This window comes from Melanerpes formicivorus, unplaced genomic scaffold (assembly GCF_026170545.1).
Source record: "Melanerpes formicivorus ecotype bairdi unplaced genomic scaffold, bMelFor1.0.p_v2 SCAF_4, whole genome shotgun sequence".
NCBI classification, from domain to species: Eukaryota; Metazoa; Chordata; class Aves; order Piciformes; family Picidae; genus Melanerpes; species Melanerpes formicivorus.
In genome coordinates, this window is record NW_027142356.1 from 8097655 (window position 1) to 8122195 (window position 24541).

The window sequence follows — 24541 nt, forward strand, 5'->3', positions numbered from 1 at the left end:
ATGATTGAAATTGGTTGGTGTAAACTTGGCATTCTGTTAAGCAAGTGGGAATTTCAGATAAAATCTGAATGACCAGCTGGCAATTCCACCTGCAGGCCCTCATGAGCTCTTAGCTAGCTAGTTTTTTGTATTACCCATGCTTTGAGTAAACATGCTTGGCATGGAACTAAGCTCCCTTCATGAGCTTATGCTGTTTTGAGGCTTGTAGGAAGAAATTTATGGTAAGAAGTAACCTTTCCATTTCTTTTTTCTTTTTTCCCTAGGCTTCCAGCAGAAAACAAGGCAAAAATCTGGTAAATTTGCCCCTGATATCCAGTTGGTATCAAAGAGTTCAGGAAGTACCTGGAGTAAAAAGAGCTGCTGCCAAATGCAATATGGAGCTTCTCCAGCTCCCAGAGGTGATGTCTGCTCCAGAGGAACAGCCACAAGACTCTTCTTCAGTTTCTGATGAATTGGAAGAGGAGAACCAAGACAGTCATTTTATAGGTGGTCCAAGGCCAACTATGACTAAGTTAATGGTAATGTAAGCTTTTAAATGAGCTGTTTTTAATAGTAATCTGCTTGATTTGGAATAGGTGAAATCCCAAATTCCCTAGAAGTGCAGAAGCTAAGTCTGACAGCCTTGAACAGTCTTTTGCCTGTGTTCCATCTGATATCATAGTATCATTCAGGGTTGGAAGGGACCACAAGGATCATCTAGTTCCAACCCCCCTGCCATGGGCAGGGACACCCCACACTAGATCAGGCTGGCCAGAGCCTCATCCAGCCTGGTCTTAAACACCTCCAGGGATGGGGCCCCAACCACCTCCCTGGACAACCCATTCCAGGGCTTCACCACTCTCATGGTGAAGAACCTCCTCCTCACATCTAGCCTGAATCTCCCCACCTCCAGCTTCATTCCATTCCCCCTAGTCCTATCACTACCTGACATCCTGAGAAGTCCTTCCCCAGCCTTCTTGTAGGCCCCCTTCAGATACTGGAAGGCCACAATTAGGTCACCTCGGAGCCTTCTCTTCTGCAGACTGAACAGCCCCAACTCCTTCAGTCTGTCCTCATAGGAGAGGTGCTCCAGCCCGCTGATCATCCTTGTGGCCCTTCTCTGGACACGTTCCAGCACCTCCACATCCCTCTTGTAATATGCATTGACACAGGTGTGATTTTACTGTTATGCTGTTGGGCCAGTTCAGGAATTGAGCAAAGATAGGACTGCTGGAAAGTTCTGAATAATCAAAGTCACTTTTTGTTTGAATCTCAGTATTGTATTCCTGTTACAATTGTGTGGTGGTTATTAATATTTAATAGGCAGAAAAAGTAATAAAAATATTAATGACTTTATTAATAAAAAAGTCCTGCAGAAAATATTAATAAAATCCATTTAGTGGTTCAAAAATTCTGTTGTGGAACAGATACCTCAGCGGCAGGAACATGTAGCAATTTAAACATTATCAGCAAAAATCCAGAAACAACAAACGGTAATTTAAACTGTAAAGGAAAATGAGAAGAATATCAGCACCATGCCGGCTTTGCCCACAAAGGGGTGGGGGGGAAACTCTAGAACTCTCTAGGGCAACAGACCTGTTAACAGATGCTTATGAAAATCAAATTTCTCAATTACTCACTGCAAATCACTTTAGTCCGGTACGTTCAGTTGCAACATTTATAGTCTGCAGACCGTGGTACCATGCTGTGCGCATAGGGATTTAACAAAACTTGATGTCTGCACCCAAAGAGTGGCTGTCAATGGCTCCATGTCCCAGTGGAGGCCAGTGACAAGCGAAGTCCCTCAGGGAGCAGTCCTGGGACCTGTCTTGTTCAACATCTTTGTGGGTGCCATGGACAGTGGCATTGAGTGCACCCTCAGCAAGTTTGCTGATGACACCAAGCTGTGTGGTGCAGCAGACACGCTGGAGGGAAGGGAGGCCATCCAGAGGGACCTGGACAGGCTGGAGAGGTGGGCACAAGCCAACCTCATGAAGTTCAACAAGAGCAAGTGCAGGGTCCTGCATCTGGGTTGAGGCAATCCCAGGCACAAATACAGGCTGGGCAGTGACTGGCTGGAAAGCAGCCCTGAGGAGAGAGACTTGGGGGTGCTGGTGGACGAGAAGCTCAACATGAGCTCTCAGTGTGCACTTGCAGCGCGCAAAGCCAATCAGATCCTGGGCTGCATCAGGAGAAGTGTGGCCAGCAGGTCAAGGGAGGTGATCCTCCCCCTCTACTCAGCCCTGGTGAGACCCCACCTGGAGTACTGTGTCCAGTTCTGGAGCCCCTATTACAGGAGGGATGTGGAGGTGCTGGAAGGTGTCCAGAGAAGGGCCACAAGGATGATCAGAGGGCTGGAGCACCTCTCCTATGAGGACAGACTGAAGGAGTTGGGGCTGTTCAGTCTGCAGAAGAGAAGGCTCCGAGGTGACCTAATTGTGGCCTTCCAGTATCTGAAGGGGGCCTACAGGAAGGCTGGGGAGGGACTTCTCAGGATGTCAGGTAGTGATAGGACTAGGGGGAATGGAATGAAGCTGGAGGTGGGGAGATTCAGGCTAGATGTGAGGAGGAGGTTCTTCACCATGAGAGTGGTGAAACCCTGGAATGGGTTGTCCAGGGGGGTGGTTGAGGCTTCGTTCCTGGAGGTGTTTAAGATCAGGCTGAACGAGGCTGTGGCCAGCCTGATCTAGTGTGGGGTGTCCCTGCCCATGGCAGGGGGGTTGGAACTAGCTGGTCCTTGTGGTCCCTTCCAACCCTGAATGATACTACGATACTATGAAAACCGAAATGGCTTTGAACACGTGAAAGTTGCAGGAATCCAGTTTCTTTTTCTGTTGGCTTCTGCAGCTTGTTGCTGTAGCACATACAGGGTTTATCTCCGAAGGCTTTATATCTGAAAGCTTTGTAGCAAAGAGGTTGCTGCCGAGGCTTGCAGGGCTTGCTGGCTTTGCAGCTTTGCCTGCTTTGGAGAGGTTCTTCCGCTGCAATCATCTCAGCGGTTTTATTTTCTTCTGCCAATAAAACAAAACCGTCCTGGGGTCTTGACTCCTCTGGGGTTCGTCTCTTGGCCCGGCAAAATGTGTCTCTCTGCTCCTGGGCTTTACAGTGCTTTTCAGCGAGGGGCCTTGGAGTTTTTCTGGATAAACTGGAGCACAGCTTGGATTCCAAATTGCAAGGCAAACAAGGCTTGTGACTGCTCCCAGAGCTCAGACAAGGCAAGGCAAGGCACTGGCTCTTTGGGCTACTATTTATAGATTTCCTGAGACAATGATGGCCAGTGACAACAAAGATTAAGAGATAAAACCCTGATACTTCACCCTATAGAATCAGTCAGTTGTTACCAACTTCAGTGGATAAAGGAAGAGGTAAAGGATGTATTAATTTTATTGTTTTTTTTAATCCCCATTCATATAGGAAAATGGTATTGAAGCAAAGTTTTCTCCTCATCCATGCCCCAAGTGGACCCTAGATTGGTCCAATCTACCGTCTGCAGTCAATCCTGGAGAAGGTAAGGTTTTATTTATGTATTTAACAGTGCCTTCTTCTGGTGAAGATAGTTAACTGTTTCATAGGAAAATATGTCACTTTTCAGGGTGGTTTGAAGTGCTGTAAAACTACCTAGCAGTTTTAAATCTGTTTTTAAATTCAATCTGGGACACATGGTGAGACACCTTCCCTCAGGTCATCAACAGCTGATGACCAAACTGGAAATAAAACTTGATTTCTGAACTGTATTTTTTTCCCCACTGTGTCTTGTTTTCCTAAATTTTTCTTCTTATCCAGAACAGTAAATTCTGACTGCATGATGTTAATAGAGTCAACATGAGTGTTGTATGTAGATTGTTTCTCCCAACAGCTGATTTTATTCTGATAAAAGTAGTATTCCTTAGCAAAGTTTGGTAGCTATGCGTGTGAATCTTCCCTTTTGTGACAGTGTCTCATGCCATGTAGGGTTTGTTTGCTTTGTTTGCTGGATTGCAGGACAGTCTGCTGCCCAGTGGCTATAGTTTTACAAGGAAACTAATTTATCACAGGGTTTGCTGTTTTAATGAGTGTCATGAATATTGAATAAGTTTTCTGTTGCACAGTAGGTGTTATGTGTTAGTGGAGGGTAACCCCTTTCCACAGGGAAAGAAAAAGGTTTGTGTTCTGTTGTGTAAACAAGGTAACTTGGATACTGGAGTCCTAGCCTCAGTGGCCTAGAACTGCTGATTTAAAGAACACAGAAATACATGTGCAACGTGAAGAAGCTCTTCAATGATAATACATGAAATTCATCAGAGAATATGTTAGGAATCACTGAAGAGCTATAGCCACTTACAAATAGTATGCTTCTTTTTAAATATCTAGCTATGAATACAAGCATGTATTCCCATCTACAGCAGGCAGGCTATAAAAATAAGGTCAAATTTGAACTTGTTTTCCTCTGGCTTGGATCTATGTGCATTTCACAAAGCCATGACAAAAACCTCATGTGTACTACAAACAGATTTATGGTTTTATATAAAGTGTCCATCCTTTTAACATGAACTATTTTCCTCTGGTTTTGTCCTGAGAGAAGTCTTTGCTGGGAAGCTGTACGTGCTGCTTCAATTTTTGATTCTTTCTTTCCTTTAGCTTGGAAGAGAAAAAAAAAACAAGCCCAAAAACTTGGTTTGTATCTGTCATCATACTTCTTCAGGCTTAGTGGATGTTTTGGATATACTTCTGTTAAAGTAGCTTTGTGACCTGACTGCTGAAATGCTCAGGGTGGACTCTGTGTGTTGAATTTGGGTGTCCAAGTTTCAATATTTTCTTTGGAAAGTGAATAAACAGTTTTGCTTATTTCCAGTGCTCAGGGTTTTGGCGGTAAAGTTTAGTTCATCGTTTTGCCAAGGTGTCTCTTCTCTTTGGAAGAAATTTGGAAAAGGTACATGACATACAGGAACACACACTGAATCTGCATTTGGGTATTGTGTGCTGGATCCACATTTGCCTGGTGGAAAAACCAAGTCCTGCTGCTTCCTGCATGCTTGATTGCTCTCTTTGTCAACTTTGATGGATGAATTCTGTTGACATCAGTTTCTGAAATTGGTTTTCAATTCAATTTTTTGAGGAAGATTTGCTAACTCCACAGGGTGCCACGGGAGACATTTCACCTACTTCCAACCAAGATCACAGTGGTGCTAATGCTGTTTTCTGATTTAGGCAAAGCCCACATGGTTGTGCTTTTAGTCCTGGAGCACACAGAATCACAGAATCGTCAGCTTTGGAAGGGATCTCAAAGATCATCTAGTTCAAACCTTCCTGCCATGTGCAGGGATACTTTCCACTAGATCAGGCTGCCCAGAGCCACATCCAGCCTGGCCTTAAAAACATCCAGGAATGGGCCTTCCACCACTTCCTTGGGAAAGCTGGTGTCTTACCATCCTCATGGTGAAGAACTTCTTCCTAATCTAATTCTACCCTCCTCCCCTAGCTTGGATCCATTCCCCCTAGTCCTATCACTACCTGATGCCCTAAAAAGTCCCTCACCAGCTTTCTTGTAGGCCCCTTTCAAGCAAACTATAACTAGTAAATAGTTTTTTTCTTAATGGTGTTGATAGCAATTGGGACAAAGTACAGAGTGTTTCAGTTAAAACTCACTTTGGTTTTTAGCCCTAGTAAATTTAATTTGCTGACAAATCTTAATAGCATATGTGACAAACACCTTTGCTCTGTCTCAGCTTAGATATCTCAGAATTTGTGTTACATGTATGTGGAAGTTCTGGTATTGAATTGTTCAGTCTGCATCTGTTTACTACAGAAAAGAATTACTGCTGATTGCAGTTTTAATATGTTACTTAGATTATACATTTAAATTTAGTCTTTTTTTTTATATGGATTATTTACTGTTGCAAAACTAAAGCTTGCAACATTCATGATCAAATGATTATGTTACTTTTCATTTCCAATCATATTTCTGAAGCTGAATGAAATAGAATAGACTATTTATAGAATAATAGAATCAATAAGGTTGGAAAAGACCTCAAAGATCATCAAGTCCAATCTGTCACCCAGAGAAGGGCAACGAGGCTGGTGAGAGGCCTCAAGCACAAGCCCTGTGAGGAGAGGCTGAGGGAGCTGGGATTGTTTAGCCTGGAGAAGAGGAGGCTCAGGGGAGACCTTATTGCTGTCTGCAGCTACCTGAAAGGTGGTTGTAGTCAGGAAGGGGTTGGTCTCTTCTCCCAGGCAACCAGGACCAGAACAAGGGGACACAGTCTCAAGCTGTGCCAGGGGAGGTTTATGCTGGAGGTGAGGAGAAAGTTCTTCACAGAGAGAGTCGTTAGCCATTGGAATGTGCTGCCCAGGGAGGTGGTGGAGTCACCATCCCTGGAGGTGTTCAAGAGGGGATTGGACATGGCACTTGGTGCCATGATTTAGTAGTCATTAGGTCTGTGGTGACAGGGCAGACTTTTGATGATCCTTGAGGTCTTTTCCAACCTTATTGATAACGTGATTCTATGTGATGTCTGGGAAAGAGGAGGTTACATTTTGTTCAGTTTGTGACCAACAAAGAAATGCAGTATCTTTTCTGTGGTTTCACAGTTCATACTAAGCACCAGTAGAAAGGATTATTTACGTTTTTGGGAGCTTCAGTCAACCCTGGAGCCTTTGTTGTGTTCCTGGTCCCCTGTGTGCATGAAACTATTCCTTGTCTTCAGGTTAATTTTGTATTAACTGCAAAGGCTTTGTGGATATCAAGATCAGTTTGATTGGTTATTATTAGAGATGATTCCTTTAAGTTCACCCAAAGTCCATTAAGAGAGTATGTGGCAGTGGAGAGTGATAACCTTTGTTTGCTGCTTTATTGTTCTGATGATATATAGGGATATAAGTCTTTGATTCTGTCATCTTTTCATCAAGCATTGTGTTCAGTGTGAGATGAAAGAAGAAGGTAGGTTATATATTTTTTATTTAAAACAACTTTTTCAACTGTGACATTCAAGAATGAGAAGTAATGGTCTTTCAAAGTCTTGCTTCTTTTCTCCTAGGTCAAAATACTTGTTAAGTAGGAAGTGCTTAAAAGAAGAAAAGTGCTTTCTTTGTGGTATTTCATTCTGAGATTACCAGCTAGACTGACAGAGTGTGCATGTGATGGTATTTACTTACAAAGGTAGTGGTTAGCTGTGAATGAATTTATGCTGTTCTTTCCAAAGTGTGAAACTGCTCACAGCATGAACATAGCAAGTAGTAAACTACAGTCTGTAGTCTTGTGAGTAATGCTCTCTCTTCCTCACAAAAAATATTTTTTTCTTAAATGAAGGAATTGCAGTAGGTCAGAGAAGAGCTCCTTGGATGAAATATGACTCAGTGACAGGTATTTTTTATTTTTTGGAAAATACTTTCATTAATAAGAGTTTTTTAATATATGCTGGAATATAACATTTACTGGAGGTGCCATATTCAGTTATTTATGTACATACCAAGTACAAAATGTTCACATGGGAGAGCTTGCCTGTAGGACTGAAAGAATACTGACATGAGGATGAGGCTCTTCTTACTGTGCCACATGTCTGCTTGAAGTAGTGTGTGGTGGTGAGAGAAAGTTCAGTTCTCCCCCCCCCCACAAAGAAACCACAGCTAACTCAGTCAGAGAAGCAGAGATGAATTAAAGCTCTGTTTACAAGCAGGATGAGGTGCAGATGGATATATACACAATATACACTATTTACAATATATACAGAAATATACAGCAAAGAATGTAATACAGAACGAAACACTCTCCTCCAGCCAGGAGGGTTTCCCGCCCCCCCCCCCCCCCCCTCCCCCTACCCCCTCTCTCTCTCTACCTCCATTTTTCCCCAAAAAGGGTTAGAGAGAGAGAAAGGGTAATTATTAAGGAGGAAATTACCTGGACCTGAGCAAAGCCTTCGACACTGTCCCGCACCACATCCTGGTCTCCAAACTGGTGACACATGGCTTTGATGGGTGGACCACTAGATGGATAAGGAACTGGCTTGATGGCCGCACCCAAAGAGTGGCTGTCAATGGCTCCATGTCCCAGTGGAGGCCAGTGACAAGCGGAGTCCCTCAGGGAGCAGTCCTGGGACCTGTCTTGTTCAACATCTTTGTGGGTGCCATGGACAGTGGCATTGAGTGCACCCTCAGCAAGTTTGCTGATGACACCAAGCTGTGTGGTGCAGCAGACACACTGGAGGGAAGGGAGGCCATCCAGAGGGACCTTGACAGGCTGGAGAGGTGGGCACAAGCCAACCTCATGAAGTTCAACAAGACCAAGTGCAGGGTCCTGCATCTGGGTCGAGGCAATCCCAGGCACAAATACAGGCTGGGCAGTGACTGGCTGGAAAGTAGCCCTGAGGAGAGAGACTTGGGGGTGCTGGTGGACAAAAAGCTCAACATGAGCTCTCAGTGTGCACTTGCAGCCCGCAAAGCCAATCAGATCCTGGGCTGCATCAGGAGAAGTGTGGCTAGCAGGTCGAGGGAGGTGATCCTCCCCCTCTACTCAGCCCTGGTGAGACCCCACCTGGAGTACTGTGTCCAGTTCTGGAGCCCCTATTACAGGAGGGATGTGGAGGTGCTGGAAGGTGTCCAGAGAAGGGCCACAAGGATGATCAGCGGGCTGGAGCACCTCTCCTATGAGGACAGACTGAAGGAGTTGGGGCTGTTCAGTCTGCAGAAGAGAAGGCTCCGAGGTGACCTAATTGTGGCCTTCCAGTATCTGAAGGGGGCCTACAAGAAGGCTGGGGAAGGACTTCTCAGGATGTCAGGTAGTGATAGGACTAGGGGGAATGGAATGAAGCTGGAGGTGGGGAGATTCAGGCTAGATGTGAGGAGGAGGTTCACCATGAGAGTGGTGAAACCCTGGAATGTGTTGTCCAGGGAGGTGGTCGAGGCCCCGTCCCTGGGGGTGTTTCAGAGCAGGCTGGATGGGGCTCTGTCCAGCCTGATCTAGTGTGGGGTGTCCCTGCCCATGGCAGGGGGGTTGGAACTAGATGATCCTTGTGGTCCCTTACAACCCTGAATGAAACTATGAAACTATGAAACTAAACTATAAATTCTGTTAGCTCAAAGCATATGCAAGAATTATTCTTATCTGTTCAAGGTTAACTCCATCCAGCAGCTGTTGCTCAGAGAGAGACAGAAGCAGACAGGCTGAAAAGACAGACTTAACAGAACTGACTGAGACTCAACCAGAACTAAAACTTAAAGTTGCATTCTACCAATGAAATTAGTTTAGAATATCTTGTTTTCGTTGTCTTCACCAAAACATTGAGCCAGAGTGTTCCAGCAACTGTCCCTTTCTTAAAGGCACAGCCTAAAATGGTAAGGGCCTTGGTTTGGTCTATCAACCATTGCAAAGCATGGCTTCTGAGAGAGGTTCCTATAGTTTGGACATAACATTGATATCTTAGGTATTACCCCTATACCAAATGGTTATCAACCATTCTCTAACTTCACATGATTAGAGCTCACTGATGTTTTACTGGTTGCTGTATTTTATTGTTTTTCACAACGCTGGTGGAAACCAGCATTAAATGATGTCGTTATCCTTTAACCATTTTACAAGTTTGTGAGTTTGGATCCATATTAAAACTATTGGTACTTGCTGACAGAGCTGACTAACTGTGGCATAAATGCTTTGTAAGATGCAGAGTTACTTGATTTGGAATTGTAGTCAAGATTGATTCAGTGTAGCTTGAGTTTCTTCTAGAATTATTTTGTAAAGAGAGGGCATAGTTTGTTGGGTTTTGTTGTGAGATTTCTTGTTTGTTTGTTTTGATGGTTTTTGTGTGGGTTTTTTTGTTTGGTTAGTTTTGGGATTTTTGTTGTTTTGTTTTGATCCTCAAGGTCCTTTCCAACCTAAGTTATACTGTGATACTGTTTGTGGGTGTGTTTTTAGTTAGTTTTGTCTTTTTCTCTATTACAATGTTATTATATTTGGAGTGTTTTGAGAGGTGCTTTCTGAGATAAGAATAGATGATGATTAAGAATCAAAGGTGTCATAGGGAAACTTTTATTTTATTAAAAATTTTGATAAGCAAGAGAAATTAATTTTTACTTTAAATGTTCAAAGCGACAGCGTTCCTAAAATGAGATCCAGGCAGTCATTGATTCTATAAACCAAAATGGCTTAAAAGAAACACTTTAAAGTTTTCTATTTTCCTTCCAAGCCTGTCAGAACTTCTTGAAACACTTTGAAGGTTGTTTTTTTTTTTTCTCAATAGTTTTGTAGCCTATTTCAGTGTCTTGAGGATCCTGAAGCAGGAACTCATCCTTCTTCTTCAACTGATTTTTCCAAATCAGACAGCTCTTTGCCTGCACGCCACATGGGTAACAACTGAAGGGAAACTCAGCTGAAGCTGCTTCTCGTTAACCTCTCCTTAAAGTTATGGTTCTGCTGTGCCTGTTTAAATAAGTTAAAAACATATTTGTGTTGTATTTTACAATTAAAGATCTAGAAAAGCTGTGGTGGCAAAGGAGCCAGGTTGCCCTGTATTCTTATGCTAAATACTTTAGTAAATAATTCTCAGTAACAAAGAGAAAGGAAAATGGAATTAATATAGGCAGCATTGGTATTTCAGGTGGTAAGCATAAGAAAATGGAAGCTTATGACTCTAGTTTCACTCTTATGTGGCTTGTCTTTAAAAAGACAACATTTTAGATTTCATAGGTGACTTCTTTGGATCTTTTGACTGTTCTAGGATATGGCATTGCATAGTTGGCTTGAAGACAATTTTGATGGGAATTTGAATGTAATTATAATTTTTTTTGATACAAAACTGCCTGTGTGTAGCTGGAAAGAATAAATCATTCATGCCGTCAAAACAGATAACTCATCTGTGGTACTAGATATGGCTCCTACTCTTTCTGTACTCCCTTTATTTTTCTTTGTGATTGTCTTCGTTACCAAGCTAAAGAAGGGAATTCATTATTTTGTATTTTTAGATGCCTGTTTGGAGACAGGAGTCAAAGCTGTTAAACGGGAAGTTAAACTAGTATGCAATAATGATTTTTAAGTACAATGTTTTGCTGAATCAGATACTTTTTGGAAACATGGAAGCTTTGTATGCCTCATGAAAATAGTGTTTCTGCATTAGAAGGGATACAAGTTCATTAATGCTTGCTTGAAGTCTGCTGCCTTTTTTCTTAAAAGTGATGTTTTGGTCTAAATGATATGCTTAGCAGCCACTGACATACTGCAGAGCTGCAGACCAAAATCAGCAGTTGCTAATGTATCTTGCTGAAAATGATTATTGAGTTTTAACAGCTGCATTTTGATTCATTTAGGACACATTCTCTTTGGTGCTTGGCCTGTTCTGTAAGAAGTTATTATGGTGTGAGTGATTAATGGACTTTTCATACTCCTGGTAGTCATGCTGAAAAGTGTCACCTTTGTTTTCATACTTTGCTTTATGGACCAAGTGTAAATGATCAGGGAAGTGCTTCAGCACTTAGCCCTTAATATTGAATATCCCAAGAACTGGAGTTGAGTTTTTGATGAAACTTCATCCCTAGAGGTATGGGCTTACAATTCACAAGTCCTTGTTATATGTGAGTATATTAGGCTTCTGAGGGACTTGTTTTCCAGAATGCAGTATATAAAGTTCAGTTAATTATCATTTATAGCCCCAGCAATTTTTTCAAGAGAGGTATTTCATCTGCTGCAGTATTCTGATATTTCTTGTTGTAAAATGTCTTCCCTGCTTATTTGAAGATTGTTCCATAAGTTTTTGCATTAGGTTAGATTTAAATCTCAACTCCATCAATGATAGAGTGTAATCACCGTAGAGCTTGTGTCCTCCAGCTATTTCATGTGTTCTCTATTGGCCATACCTGAGAGTTTGGGGATTCATAATTCATAATTCATAGAGCTATGTAGCATAATCAACACAATGATTTAAAGTTGGTGATATTTTTTTCTTTCTTTAAAGTATTTTTTTAAGTTGCTTGTATAGTTTTCTCCCCATTCTAACAGAGGGACAGCTGAGTTTTAAATTCATCAGCTCAACTGTTAAGTGAGCATGACTGATCTCTGTGTTTCTGCTACAAAGCCTAAGCAGTCCTTTCAATTAGAGGCATCAGGAGACCTTCATTACCGCTCCAACAGCATTTTGGCTTTTTTACTTTCTTTAAAGCCTAATGTGGAGTTGTACAATCTGTCTTTCAAGAGGAAAGTGTGAGCTGGTCTAGAGGAATCAAGTTTGTCTTGGCTGTTTCACCCGCGTGCTGATTTGTGACTTGGAAGCTTAAAATCCTCACAGGCCACAGGAGGGCAGCAAAATCTGTTTGGACAAGAAAGAAGAAACTGACTGGCTGGCTGGCTGGAGCTGTACCCCACAACTAAGAGAATGATGGTTTCAATGTGGCAGGTCTCAGCTCTGTAACCTCTAATCCCGAAATGTGGAACCACCTGTTGGAAAAAGTGATTTAAACCACTTTTCCCCCCTTAACATTAGAACTGTTAATTTAACAGTTAACATACTCATTGTGTTGGGGTAGGACCTATCAGCAGTCTCTTGTGCTAGGTGCTGAATAAATACTGAGCGGAGTGATGCTTGCTGACTTGGATGTTTTCAACTATAAGAAAAGAGATAATAGCTGAGCAGGGAGTGAAGGAGAAGGAAAGCTGATCAGCTCAAAAACTTCTGCTGGTGTTTGTGTTCTTTAGTATAAAGGAGAGTGCTGGGAAGATATTTATAACAGACTGAGGAGCTCAATGGAAATTTCTGGGATTTTTTTTTTCCCCCTGACATGACAACATGAAGATTTGTACAAGTAATTTAAAATTATCTTTTTCAATTGATCAATAAATGCTGGCATAGTTCAAGGGCCAACGTTTTGGTAGTTGAAAAAGATGGTACCATTGAAAACTAGATTATGGCTGGAATTCAGAGTAAAGGGAAATAACTTGTTTGATGTGGCGAAACAAAAAAGTAGGCAACTGAAAGGATGTAAAGAAGTGAATTTTAAGCAGCTAATCACTAATTTTTTTTGTAGCAGTACTCTGAGCACATGAAAATATGACCTTCTTCACTAGGAGGAGAGGGCAATAATCAGAATGTGCAATTCCACATGGGATAAGGTCAGGTGTTTCATGTTAGCTCTTCCTGGAAGTGAGTTCTTAGGCTACAGTTGTGTATTTAAAGTTCTAATCAGCAATTTCAAGGAAGAGAGCATGGCTATGTTTAAAAACAAACCAAAAACCCCCAAAGCTAATAGTGTTACCAAACAACAACAAAAAGTAAAATTGTTTTGTGAGAAGTGATTCGTAATCTGGGTAATCTGATACTTCCAAAGCTTTTAATTGCATGAAGGAAAGGCCAGGCTACTGTGTTTGGTGTTGTAGTGAAGGTGGTATTAATTATTTTGTGCTTGAGTTGCATCATCTCCAGATGGTCTGGAATAGCTTCTGAAAAGCTAATTTTTGACGCATGCCTCATGTCAAATTTCTGGCATCTTACCATAGCAATATCAAAGGAAATTCACATCCTTGAAAAACTTCTAAAGTATTGAAGAGCAAAGGCAAGCAGAAAACTTGGATCTTGGTAGATTTATTTTTTGAGTAGAGAAGAATTGGAGAATAATCCCAGAATTAAAATCACTAAAATCTAATCTGAAGCAATAAAATGTGTCCCCTGTTGTTGTGGAACATTAATCTAAAAATCCAGAGATAAGACTCTTTTATTTCCATTTGTTCCAGGAGGTTACTTTAAAACTGTTGCAGATCTGTCAGAGACCTGTTGGACATTGTGTTGATGTTTAAATCACTTGTGTAAGTATAGTGAGTAGGCAAGTTGAGATACTGTTTATTTAGTAGTTCCATCAGCACACTCTACCTGATATTGCTTAATGTGTCTGATTGGTAAAGTGCTCTGAAATCTGCTTAAATGCATTTGAATATCCCGTTTGTCTATACTCCTTCAAATTCACTCAACATGTTTGTCTCTTTTTGATGAGTACACTTTCAAATCCTCTGGCTAGATGCTTTGGTGGATTTTTTTTTTTTTTTTTAAAAAAAAAAGGTATACTTGGTAGTGTGAAGAATGGAGAATTTTTATTTTCAGATATAAAAGTTAACAGGTTACCTGAAAGCTGTTGAAAGCTGGCTTTTCACAGGTGTAGTGGTTTGAGCCTTAACTGGGAGTTAAAAGCCCAAATGGGGAAAGGGCTGACAATCTCTTCCCCACTCCCCCCCCCCCCCACCTCCCTCCAAACAGAGAGGGAAAGAAAAAAAAAGGGGGTAAGGAGCAAATCCACTAAACAACAATCTGGAGTCGGCTTGGCAGTAGAGAGGCAAAGAATTTTTCTTTAAACTACATATATATATATATATGACAATAACAGGAAAAGTTGACAAGGGCAAGGAACAAGAGTGGATGGGAGTGGGAGAGAAAAGAATAATACAAAACCAGTCTTTCTCTGAGGAGGTGCAGAGGCAGCAGGGAAAAGGATCAGGTCCGGCCACGTGGCTGAGGAGCAGGAGGGCAGCTGCAGTAGCTCTCATCCAGCAGAGGCAGGAGCCAAAAGGGGATCCACCAGCTATGATGTCCTGCTTTTTATACCCTAGCTGGGCAGGGAGGGGGGAGTGGAACAGACTCAGCTTTCCCAGGGGAAAAACGCCCTGCAGGGAGGGTAAAGTACCCGCAAGCCCTCCACCCTGCTTTCTTCTTTTGTTTTCAGAAAAAGGTGTCAACCCACCACAACAGGTGTTGATGTTGCTTGTTTAATGGAAGTTAATTAATTTCATTCTTAAATCAGTGAACTTTTTCTTCTTATTTGGGAGGTAAAGCATAACTGGTTTGCATTGAGAAGTTAAACTAATTTTTTTTTTTGCTAGTAGTCTACTGTGAAGAGTATCCCCCAGACCCTAAAGAAGCTCACTTTTATGTTTAGCAAAACGGAAAAAGAGATAAGGCAACAATACTAACACTGAAAAATATTTGTTTAGTTACATTTATTTAGTGCTGCATTCTCTATGTTCTTCTACTATGCACTCAAAAGCATCTTCTGTTGAAGAGAGTCCTGCAATGTAATTCTGCAGTATGGTGCCGCAGAACAACCCAGGTAATCAGAGAGACTACCTGAGTGCTGGCACCGTGCTTGTAGTCATGGGTGGCCTTCACTTCCAGTTTCTGCATATTTGCTTGTTTTGAGTTCTCTATTTGTAGTAGGCTTTTGTTAATTTACTGAGTTCTAAGGTCAGGGACTTTTCTGTTGTTTGTACTCCTGTAGTATTTCAGTTTCTCAACAGAAGCAGTGGTTTCCCTGCCAAATCTCATTGCATTACAAGTCTGATCTGAATTAAACACTGGCATGCTCCACTGTATCTGTGATGAATTAGCACACAGTTTGGAACTTGTGCCTAGATAATGCTATGCTAGCTGTGAAAGGACACCTGAGACCTGCTTGACCTGGCTTGAAAACCATGCTACAGAGAGAGAGAATGTTATCTAAATTAAAGCATTTCCGTACTAGTGAGATGTAAAAAAAAAAAAAAAGGGAGGGGGGCTGGACTTAGAAGTGTTATTTTGAGCCCTGAGGATGATACTGAATCAATGCTTTGCAATATGAGGACACTGCATTTTTGTCTAACAGAACAGTACTCAAGCATGATTTAATAACTTTAGGCTACCACCAGACCTAGAATCTCTTTCTTGGGCTTATATCTCTTTCTTGGGCTTAATACTGGATGTACCCATAATTAAAGTCCTTATCCCAGAGGAGCTTGCTGCCTGGGGAATCTGTCCTTTGTTCTTCTTACACGAGCCTGATTCTGCCACTTCCTCCGTATATCAAATTGTACTTTGATTTCACTTGGTTCATTTCCAGAGTAATTTCCTAAGGAATAAAAAATGAGGATGTAGAGCTCACTGGAGAGTTATGGGTACCTTAGATCTAATATCAAGTTGTTCTTCATTTCCAGTGTTGACCATCTGAAAGTCTGATCACTCATTTCACCATCTCATTACTATCAAATTGGTTTCCCATAAACACTGTGAAAATATTTTGAGCCCAACTCAAAGACTAACATCGAAACAAGGCAGTGTTTTGATTCTTTTGACAACAATTTAGCAGTATGACTGGTTTCAAAACAATTTGGCTGAGATCACTGCATCTCTAATCACTCTAAATCAGTCAATGAAAAAACCCAAGGTCATACTAAGGAGTTGTGTTGTTTGGGTGGTTTTTGTGTGTCTGTGTGTGTTATTTTTTGTTGTTGGGTTTTTGTTTGGTTTGTGGTTTTGTTTGTTTTAACAAAGTGTATGCATTATGTCAAGTCTTCATTCTGCCATTTCTCAAGTAATTGCAGTTGTTTGTTAGACAAGTATACATGACTGTACAGATGCAATTCATATAATCACAGGGATGTACACTTTTAACATTTCTCATTACTTATGTTTTCCCAGATAGTTGTGATTGAATTTGGCCTAGGAGTAGTTAGTGAATTTTTGTAATGGAAAGAGGAGGAAGAGGCTGCAGAACAGGAGGAGGTGGATTATTTTGTGTTTGGTTTTTTTAGCATATGCTGAAACTAGAAAACCACAGGAGAGCATTTGTAATGTTCATCTTAATCTCTTTTCCTGTTGCTTTTTAGAATCAAATTGTTTGGTTTTTGCCCCCTTGTTTGTGCAGCCTCTGAAATACTTTGTCTGTAACTTACAAATCTCTTCTAATGAGCTGGTGGTCCTGGTGTAATTGTTCCTTGCTGTTTTCCAACCCAGGTGTTTCACAAGTTTCTTCCCAAGCAGGGAGACTTTCATTGTATCCCTGTATATTTGAGATGTTTATATCGCTGCTGTTAAAATTCAGAGCTGACCTATGACATGGGGCAAGAGTAGGAGTTGATCTGCTGGAGGGTAGAGAGGCTCGGCAGAGAGATCTCAACAGGCTGGACAGATGGGCAGAGTCCAACGGCATGAGATTGAACACATCCAAGTGCCGGGTTCTGCACATCGGTCACAACAACCCCATGCAGTGCTACAGGCTGGGGTCAGAGTGGCTGGAGAGCGGCCAGGTAGAGAGGGACCTGGGGGTGCTGGTCGATGGCAGGCTGAACATGAGCCTGCAGTGTGCCCAGGCAGCCAAGAGGGCCAATGGCATCCTGGCCTGCATCAAGAACAGTGTGGCCAGCAGGAGCAGGGAGGTCATTCTGCCCCTGTACACTGCACTGGTTAGGCCACACCTTGAGTCCTGTGTCAGTTCTGGGCCCCTCAGTTTAGGAAGGATGTTGACTTGCTGGAACGAGTCCAGAGAAGAGCAACTAAGTTGGTGAGGGGTTTGGAACACAAGCCCTATGTGGAGAGGCCGAGGGAGCTGGGATTGCTTAGCCTGGAGAAGAGGAGACTCAGGGGTGACCTTATTACTCTCTACAACTACCTGAAGAGAGGTTGTAGACAGGCGGATGATGGTCTCTTCTCCCAGGCAGCCAGTACCAGAACAAGAGGACACAGTCTCAGGCTGCACCAGGGGAGGTTCAGGTTGGATGTTAGGAAGAAGTTCTATACAGAAAGAGTGATTGCGCTATGGAATGGGCTGCCCGGGGAGGTGGTGGAGTCACTGTCCCTGGAGGTGTTCAAGAGGGAATTGGATGTGGCACTTGGTGCCATGGTTTAGTCATGAGGTCTGTGGTGACAGGTTGGACTCGATGATCTTTGAGGTCTCTTCCAATCTTGGTCATTCTGTGATTCTGTAACCATAGCCTGCTAGGCAGGTATCACTTTTGAGGAATATTGACAATAGAAATATTTTTTCATGTGATTCCTTTTTAGTTTACCTGATCTAAACTATGACAGCCGACATATACAGGTATATAGTGATCTTTAAGAATTGTTAGTGTCCCTATATTCTCTAATGCATCTTTTTGAACGCAGCCTACTGCTGTACCACTTCTATGAAGCATTGCTATAATTTCTCCACTGTACTGTCATCTGGTTTTGGAAAGACTGGAAATGATTTCTTAATTAAAATAATCTGTCCTTCCAAAACCAACCCCTGAAAACTAGTTTGAGCTGACACAGAACAGTTCTTAATCCTATGTTCTATGCTATTCAAAAAAACATCTGCCAAATGGATTACTTTCCATTTTATCTGCAGCACGTATTTGACATTCCTCTGCTTGTGCTTGTTACTGGATGCTTTAGCCTAGCTGATGTACGTTGGAACTATAAATTGTCTGTAACTTATTTTATATGGCATTAAGTAAGATGTGATGCAGAGAATAAATCACGGCTTCAGTCAAGCTTTCTTGACATTTTGGTTCTTAATTGCTTTGTAAACAAAGGTTAGATTGTTCTTTCTGTATTTTTGTCTTGTTTTGTTTTGTTTCGTGGTTAATACATGTATTGTACATCTCTCTGTGTTCTGAACTGTAATGTAAAGATTACAGCCACAGCTGATTCTGCTGGTAGGGAGCAAGTAGACCACATGGCTGAGATTATGAATGTTGAACTCCATTTGTGCCATAAGATCAGAAATTTTGTTTAAAGATTGGTTTGTAAGCTTTTGAAAGGGCAAACAGTAGGGCTGAAAATCACTGCAGCTGACTTTCTGCAGGGCACTGGTTGTTTGTAGATCTAGCTTCATTTGTTTTTCTGGCAAATTCAAAACATGCAGATCTGTACAAATAACAGATGTTTATGATTTTGTTATCAGGGAGATGAGCAAGCATTGTGCTGTAATTTTCCTGAAGGTCCTGCAAGTATAAGTTAATCTTTAATAATTAGGTAATTTTTCGTACCTAATTCAAGTTGTTCATCATTTTAATAAATACCATAGGGAAATACTTGCTTAAAACCCAGTGGTTTTATGTTAGTTAAAAAGATATAAGGAAACATCTTTTTTGTTTGGGTATTTATTTAGTAAATTTAACTTTTACAGTGAATTATAGAGGTTATTATTTCCTATTACAAGCAAGCATAGACTTTGTTTAAATGTAGGAGTAGTCCTCTTGAGGTTGTGTGTGAGAACTGAGCAACAAGAGCTTCAGTAGAATCACAGCTTTAATTTTATCTTGTTTGTTAAGGTAATACAATTAGATTTGCTACTATGCAATACACAGAAAGCCAAAGAAATACATTTTAAAAGACTCCATTTAGTGTATTCCTTCAGTTTTGTATCACAAATATACTGCATGGTCAAATGCTTCATAATCCATTCATTTCTCATTTGATTTAGTTTTGTTGTGTGTCAGAGAGGGACAGAGCATAGTCCTTGACTCAGTTTTGTTGTTACATTTCTGAAGTGTTTTCAGCTTAGTAATAATTAATTCATTAAAAAAACCTCCCACAAAACGAACTCTGTATTCTTTCAGTCATTAGATCAAAACAAACCTGATGGAATGTGGTCTATTCTTAAGGCATCTAGCAGCTGTAGCTTGAGTAAAATTAGAAGCATACTTTGTTATTCTAATTTTATATAAAGCTGCAATAAAAGAGAAGAAATGGGCTTTACAACAGCCATTGATTATCAGACTACTTTGTACTTGAGGGGTGTAGTGGGTTGAGAGAGAAGGCCTAAGTTTTCTCTCCCCCACAAAGAGGAAAGAAAACCACAGCTAACTCAGCCGGAGAAGCAAAAGGGAATGCTACATTTTACAAGCAATGTGGAAAATGCAAGATATGTACACAATATACAGTGCTTACAATATATATACAGAAATATACAGCAAAGTTAAAAAAACCCAAAAATACAGGAATGAAATTCCCTCCTCTGGAGGAGGGTTCCCCCCCTGTACCCCCTTCTCTCCCCCTACCTCCCTTTTTCCGAAAGAGGGTTAGAAAGAGAGAAAAGGTAATTATTAATAAAGCAGAATCTTAGTAGGCCTCATGCGAATTAGTTGCTTATCTGTTCAGGGTCGCTCTGGCAGGGAGCCCAGAAGCAGGAAAGCTGGAAAGGAGAAGGAAAGGAGCGAACTGAAAGAAAATCCCAGCTGCACAAAACTTAAAACTGCACTCTACCAATGAAATTTGTTTAGAATATCGATGTTTTCATTTGTCTTCACCAAAACATTCAGCCAGAGTGTCCCAGCACTGTCCCTTTCTTAAAGACACAGCCTCAAACTGTCACAGTCCACCCCTTCTAAACTATTTCATTGGTTGTTCGTACTGTCCATCCAATCCAAAACAGTATTTACAGTTTGTGAGTAAAGTTCATAGTCCATTCCAGTATAATGCCCTATGAATCTTTGCCTGTTTTTTAAACACCTTAGGTATATGTTCTATACTATTTTTGAACTACTTCATGTTTTTACTGTTTTACTGTGTTTAGTGGTGTATTTTTCATTAAGGCAGATCTTTGATGAACCTACTATCTGGTGATTAGTAGGAGATTATATGTATATTATATATATCTTAAAGTTTTTGAAGACAGATGGCTGTTTTGAAGGCAGTTTAGATGACAGAGCTGATTAATTTCTGTTGGAAAAGTTCATAATGTTTCATTTCTATTGGCTTCAGATCAATTTTTCAAATATTTGTGGGAATTCAGCAAGCTGTTTGAATGACATCAGTCTGTGCTGTCTGGTTTTGCTGTTTCCCTCCATCCCCTCAACACTGCTAGCTTAGTTTTGTTCATGTATGATGAAGTAATTAAAATATACTGCAGAGATGAGAGAGAGAAATGTGCTACTGTTTTGCCTTCTGCAAAGGGAGAACATAGAGAGCAGGAAGATGCTATTGTCCATTTTCTAAATTATTTAGTACAGAATTTTTATGCTAGAACTAACTTTATGGGTGACCTTAGTGTTTAGTTCATTGGGCTTAAGAATGCTGATAGTTTGCACAGGGAACAGAAGTGCCATGCAAAGCTAAGCTGGAAGCGCTGCTGTTTGTCCAGCAGACAGCTGTTCAGAGTTGCTTACTACAGAAGGGCCAGATGAAATCGTGCCTTTGTTTCCTGATGTTCTTCATATGTAAAGCCTGGGGGACTGGAGTGCAGGGCTGGGTTGGTGCCCACAGTTTCATTAAATCCTGATTTCTGTCTCAAAGGTAGATGAAGGGATTTTCCTGGCTATTTGCTTTCATAAACTATGTAAGAATAATACAAAAGGCCATACTGTGAAAAGCTGCTTAAGACACAACTAAAAGGAGCTTTTTCTTGTTAGAACTGTTGATTAAGCAACAAGTGCCAGTTGTATCTATTCATTGTCTTGGAAACAAAATTTTTGCCTTTCTTTTGGATTTCATAAGAATGAGTTAACCTGGGACAGTCTTTGCACACTAGAGTACTTTTATTCTTTATGATGTCGGTAAGGAAAGACTCTTGCTCTTTTCTCACAGGCATGTATGTTTGTAGTGGAAAACTGTGTGCATGATTAGCTTTTCACCAGAGTTTCTGAAATGGCCATACACTGGACTAATTAAAATTAAAATATTTTCTATCTTTAGGCAGCTTTCTGGATTAATACATCCAGATTGTCTCTAAATGATATTTTATACTTGTTCTGAAAATCTCCTAGGAACATATTTCTGGATAAGTGCTGTCTAACATAAGCTGATGCTTCTGTGCTGCTCCATGCATGTAATCCTTTAGAAACATATTAAAGCAGGTTGAAATTGTATTACGTTTTCCCTTTATAAACTTGATGTAAAATGTTATTGTCTGCATGTTGCACATTTTTGATCTGCTGAGAAAAAATTCTGTTCATGGCCAGATTGTTTAACTTTACATGATCTTTCTGTCATTCGCCATTGGAATGTGCTGCCCAGGGAGGTGGTGGAATCACCATCCTTGGAGGGGTTCAAGAGGGGATTGGATGTGGCAGTTGGTGCCATGGTTTAGTCATGAAGTCTGTGGTGATGGGATGGACTTAATGATCTTTGAGATCTCTTCCAACCTTGGTGATACTGTGAAGTAGCTTTTATTTGTAGCGGATGACTGTTGCTGTGAAGTGTGATCCAGATGATCACACCATTATTTCTGTTTGTTTAAAGGAAAAAAGTAGATATTTATTCCATGAATTTCAGGGGTTTGTTGTCCACTGCACTGTAATTAGCTTGTTCTGATTATAGTGAATTTGTGCTTTACCTAATTTGGAGGGATTTGAATAGGTGGTTTAGATTATTGACAACAATGAAGAGGAGGAGTTTAAAGACAAGCATTCTGCAAAATGCCCTGATTCTAGTAGCTCTGAAGGTGATGGGGATATCGAAGCCTGTTTCTGTCATAATAGTAAATGCCAGAGTTGCTTAGCAAGTGGCCTGGTGCTATGCAGTTACAGAACTCCTCAAATCTGAGAATTCCAAGGTATCTGGTTCTGACCCAAACTGGATACTCAGAGCAACCTAAACATATCAAAGAACTGCTTAGCCATTGTACTCAGCTGTGGTATGCAACCTGCAAAACTGCACAGCTAGCATTCAATAACAGGAACTTAATTATGACCAAAGTAGTGCTATCTCAGTGGCTTGCTCTTTTTGTTCTCATAGGATGAGAAAGCACTGGAGGGAAAAGACTTAAGGGAAGAGAAATGCTAATTGAAAATAATTTTATTTATTTATTTAAAAATATCTGTCATATGTACTTTTATATCAAAAGGATCTTTTATTGTAGAGTGCAGTTCAAACTTTAGTTCTGGCCATGAACGTTTATAGCAGTAAACCAGTAACCTGGCAGAAAATAGATACTTGGGTTTCAGTGTCAGAGATTAAAAGAGCACTTATCCAAATCTGGTGACTGACTTCAAAACTGTATAGAAAATATCCCAGTTGGCTAGGTATTCAAAGGAATAAATTGTGTTAATTGCCTAAATTGGGTCACGTCAATTCTTCCCCCTCAAATTTGCTAAGAGAAAATAAGTGGTCAAGCAGTTAGTATTACTGAATTAAAACCTTATGATTGAGTCATGTAATTCCTATATTTCCTACGAACTCTTGACTGCTTTTTCAGCCCTTCTAACTAACACAAACCACATGAGTACCAGATACACTCATTTAATACAGGAAAGTCGGTTGACCAGAATAAAATGTTCATAAACTGCAGATTTACACAGGATGAAGCTACAAGTGCTGTGGTAATTGTAGTGTAGATCAGACAAGGTAGAAGCCTCTACCCTTGGCTTTTCTGTGTGAACTAGAGTTCCTTTCTTTGGAAGTCATATCCAGCTCCTGTGAAATGATGTGGTTGTTTGCATATTAAAATGAAAATGAATTATAAATTGGTCATCAAGCCCTTTGCAGTGTGGGATTTGATTTTTGTAATGACTAAAATGCAGGATGAAATTTCTCAAGGGTGGCATTCTTTTTCATCAGGCTAAGTGTTTTGCAAGGATTCCTCCAGCCATTACTCTTAGTACAGTAAACAGGCATGAGGTACAAAGTGAAGTCGAAGGCACTGTTGTTTGCCCAGGAGCCAGCTGCTCAGCTGCCTTGACACAGGAGGGCTAAATGGATCATGGCTGTCTTCTAAGCCAGCTTTTCCTATTTCTGAATTATTAGTTCAGGCTCTTTCTCTTATGGATAAATAAGAGAAAGGAATCCTCCAAGTTATTAGTATATTGAATATTTAATGTTTTTGTGTGCCTGTTTAGCAGTTACAATAGGCATTAATGAGAACATGTCTACCAGAAGGTGTCTTCCATTCTTTCCTTTGACTGCTTGTGATTCACTGCTCCCGACTGTACAGATATATTTAGCTCTTACCCTTAACAATCAGTTACAGATATTCAGCTTAGGGAGCTCAGAAAGGGAAATCTGCTGTGTTCCTGCCTGCGCCCTGAGGAGCCTGCCTCTTAGCTAGGAGAATTGGTCCCCTGGAGGCAAGATCCTGCTGAACAGCTGTGAATGTAGGTGGCAAGGGCTTCTGGCCCTTGTTCTGACCTCAGCAGGAGCTGGTTCTGGTTCCTGCTGGGGAAAGAGCTCTCCTATTTCTGCAAGAGTAAGCCTCTCTTAGCCCCTGGTGAGTACTGAATTCTTCAGGAATTAGCTGTTGCTGTTTCTCAGCAAGACAGTAGCTGTCAGTCAGTATATTAGGCTTGTGAAAGGTAAAGAAACAGTTTGATTCTTCTTTTCCTTGCTAGGCAGTGACATAATTTTCTGAAGAACTTTTGTAGAGAGTGAGCAGCCACACAAGCCTGCATGTTGCTGAGATTTGGTACAATAATCCACCTAGATGACACAGCTCTCCTTTACAATGAGAGACCTTGCCCACATTTAGTACAGCAGCAGAGTTTGCTTTTCCCTTTCCTTTATCCTGTCCCAAAAAGTTTTATCATCTTTCACTTCTTATGGTTTGTATTGATGTGCTTTCTTTCTCACATCTTACTCAAGTGATAGATGGGTTTGGGCACAGGAGATGAAGATAAAGGCGTAAGGGCTGACTGCTCAGGTAGAAGAAACAGAGGAGCTAAGGTGAGGGAAAAGTAAATTTAAAGGAACAACATTGCTGTAAAGCTGTTAGAAATCTGTCTGCTGTGTTGTTTGACACCTGCTCTTTGAGCAAGATGTTTGGCTCTCATATTACCTGTAACATCCAATCAAAGAATCATAGGGTAATTCAGGTTGGAAGGGACCCCAAGTAGTCACATAGTCCAGTGGGGTCAGTTGTGAGGCCCTGTAATTATTTATGAATTCTGAACACAGTG

The 24541-nt window shown here is 41.0% G+C and overlaps 1 protein-coding gene across 4 annotated transcripts in view; it reads left to right on the forward strand.

The window, feature by feature from the left end:
• Positions 1-24541, forward strand: part of GSTCD (glutathione S-transferase C-terminal domain containing) — a 71468-nt gene that overhangs the window by 17291 nt on the left and 29636 nt on the right. For all 4 annotated transcript variants that reach the window (XM_068136863.1, XM_068136867.1, XM_068136865.1 and 1 more), the window contains 2 exons: positions 264-518; positions 3394-3487. In XM_068136863.1, coding sequence (XP_067992964.1) covers positions 264-518; positions 3394-3487 — 349 coding nt within the window. The remainder of the gene's footprint in view (positions 1-263; positions 519-3393; positions 3488-24541) is intronic.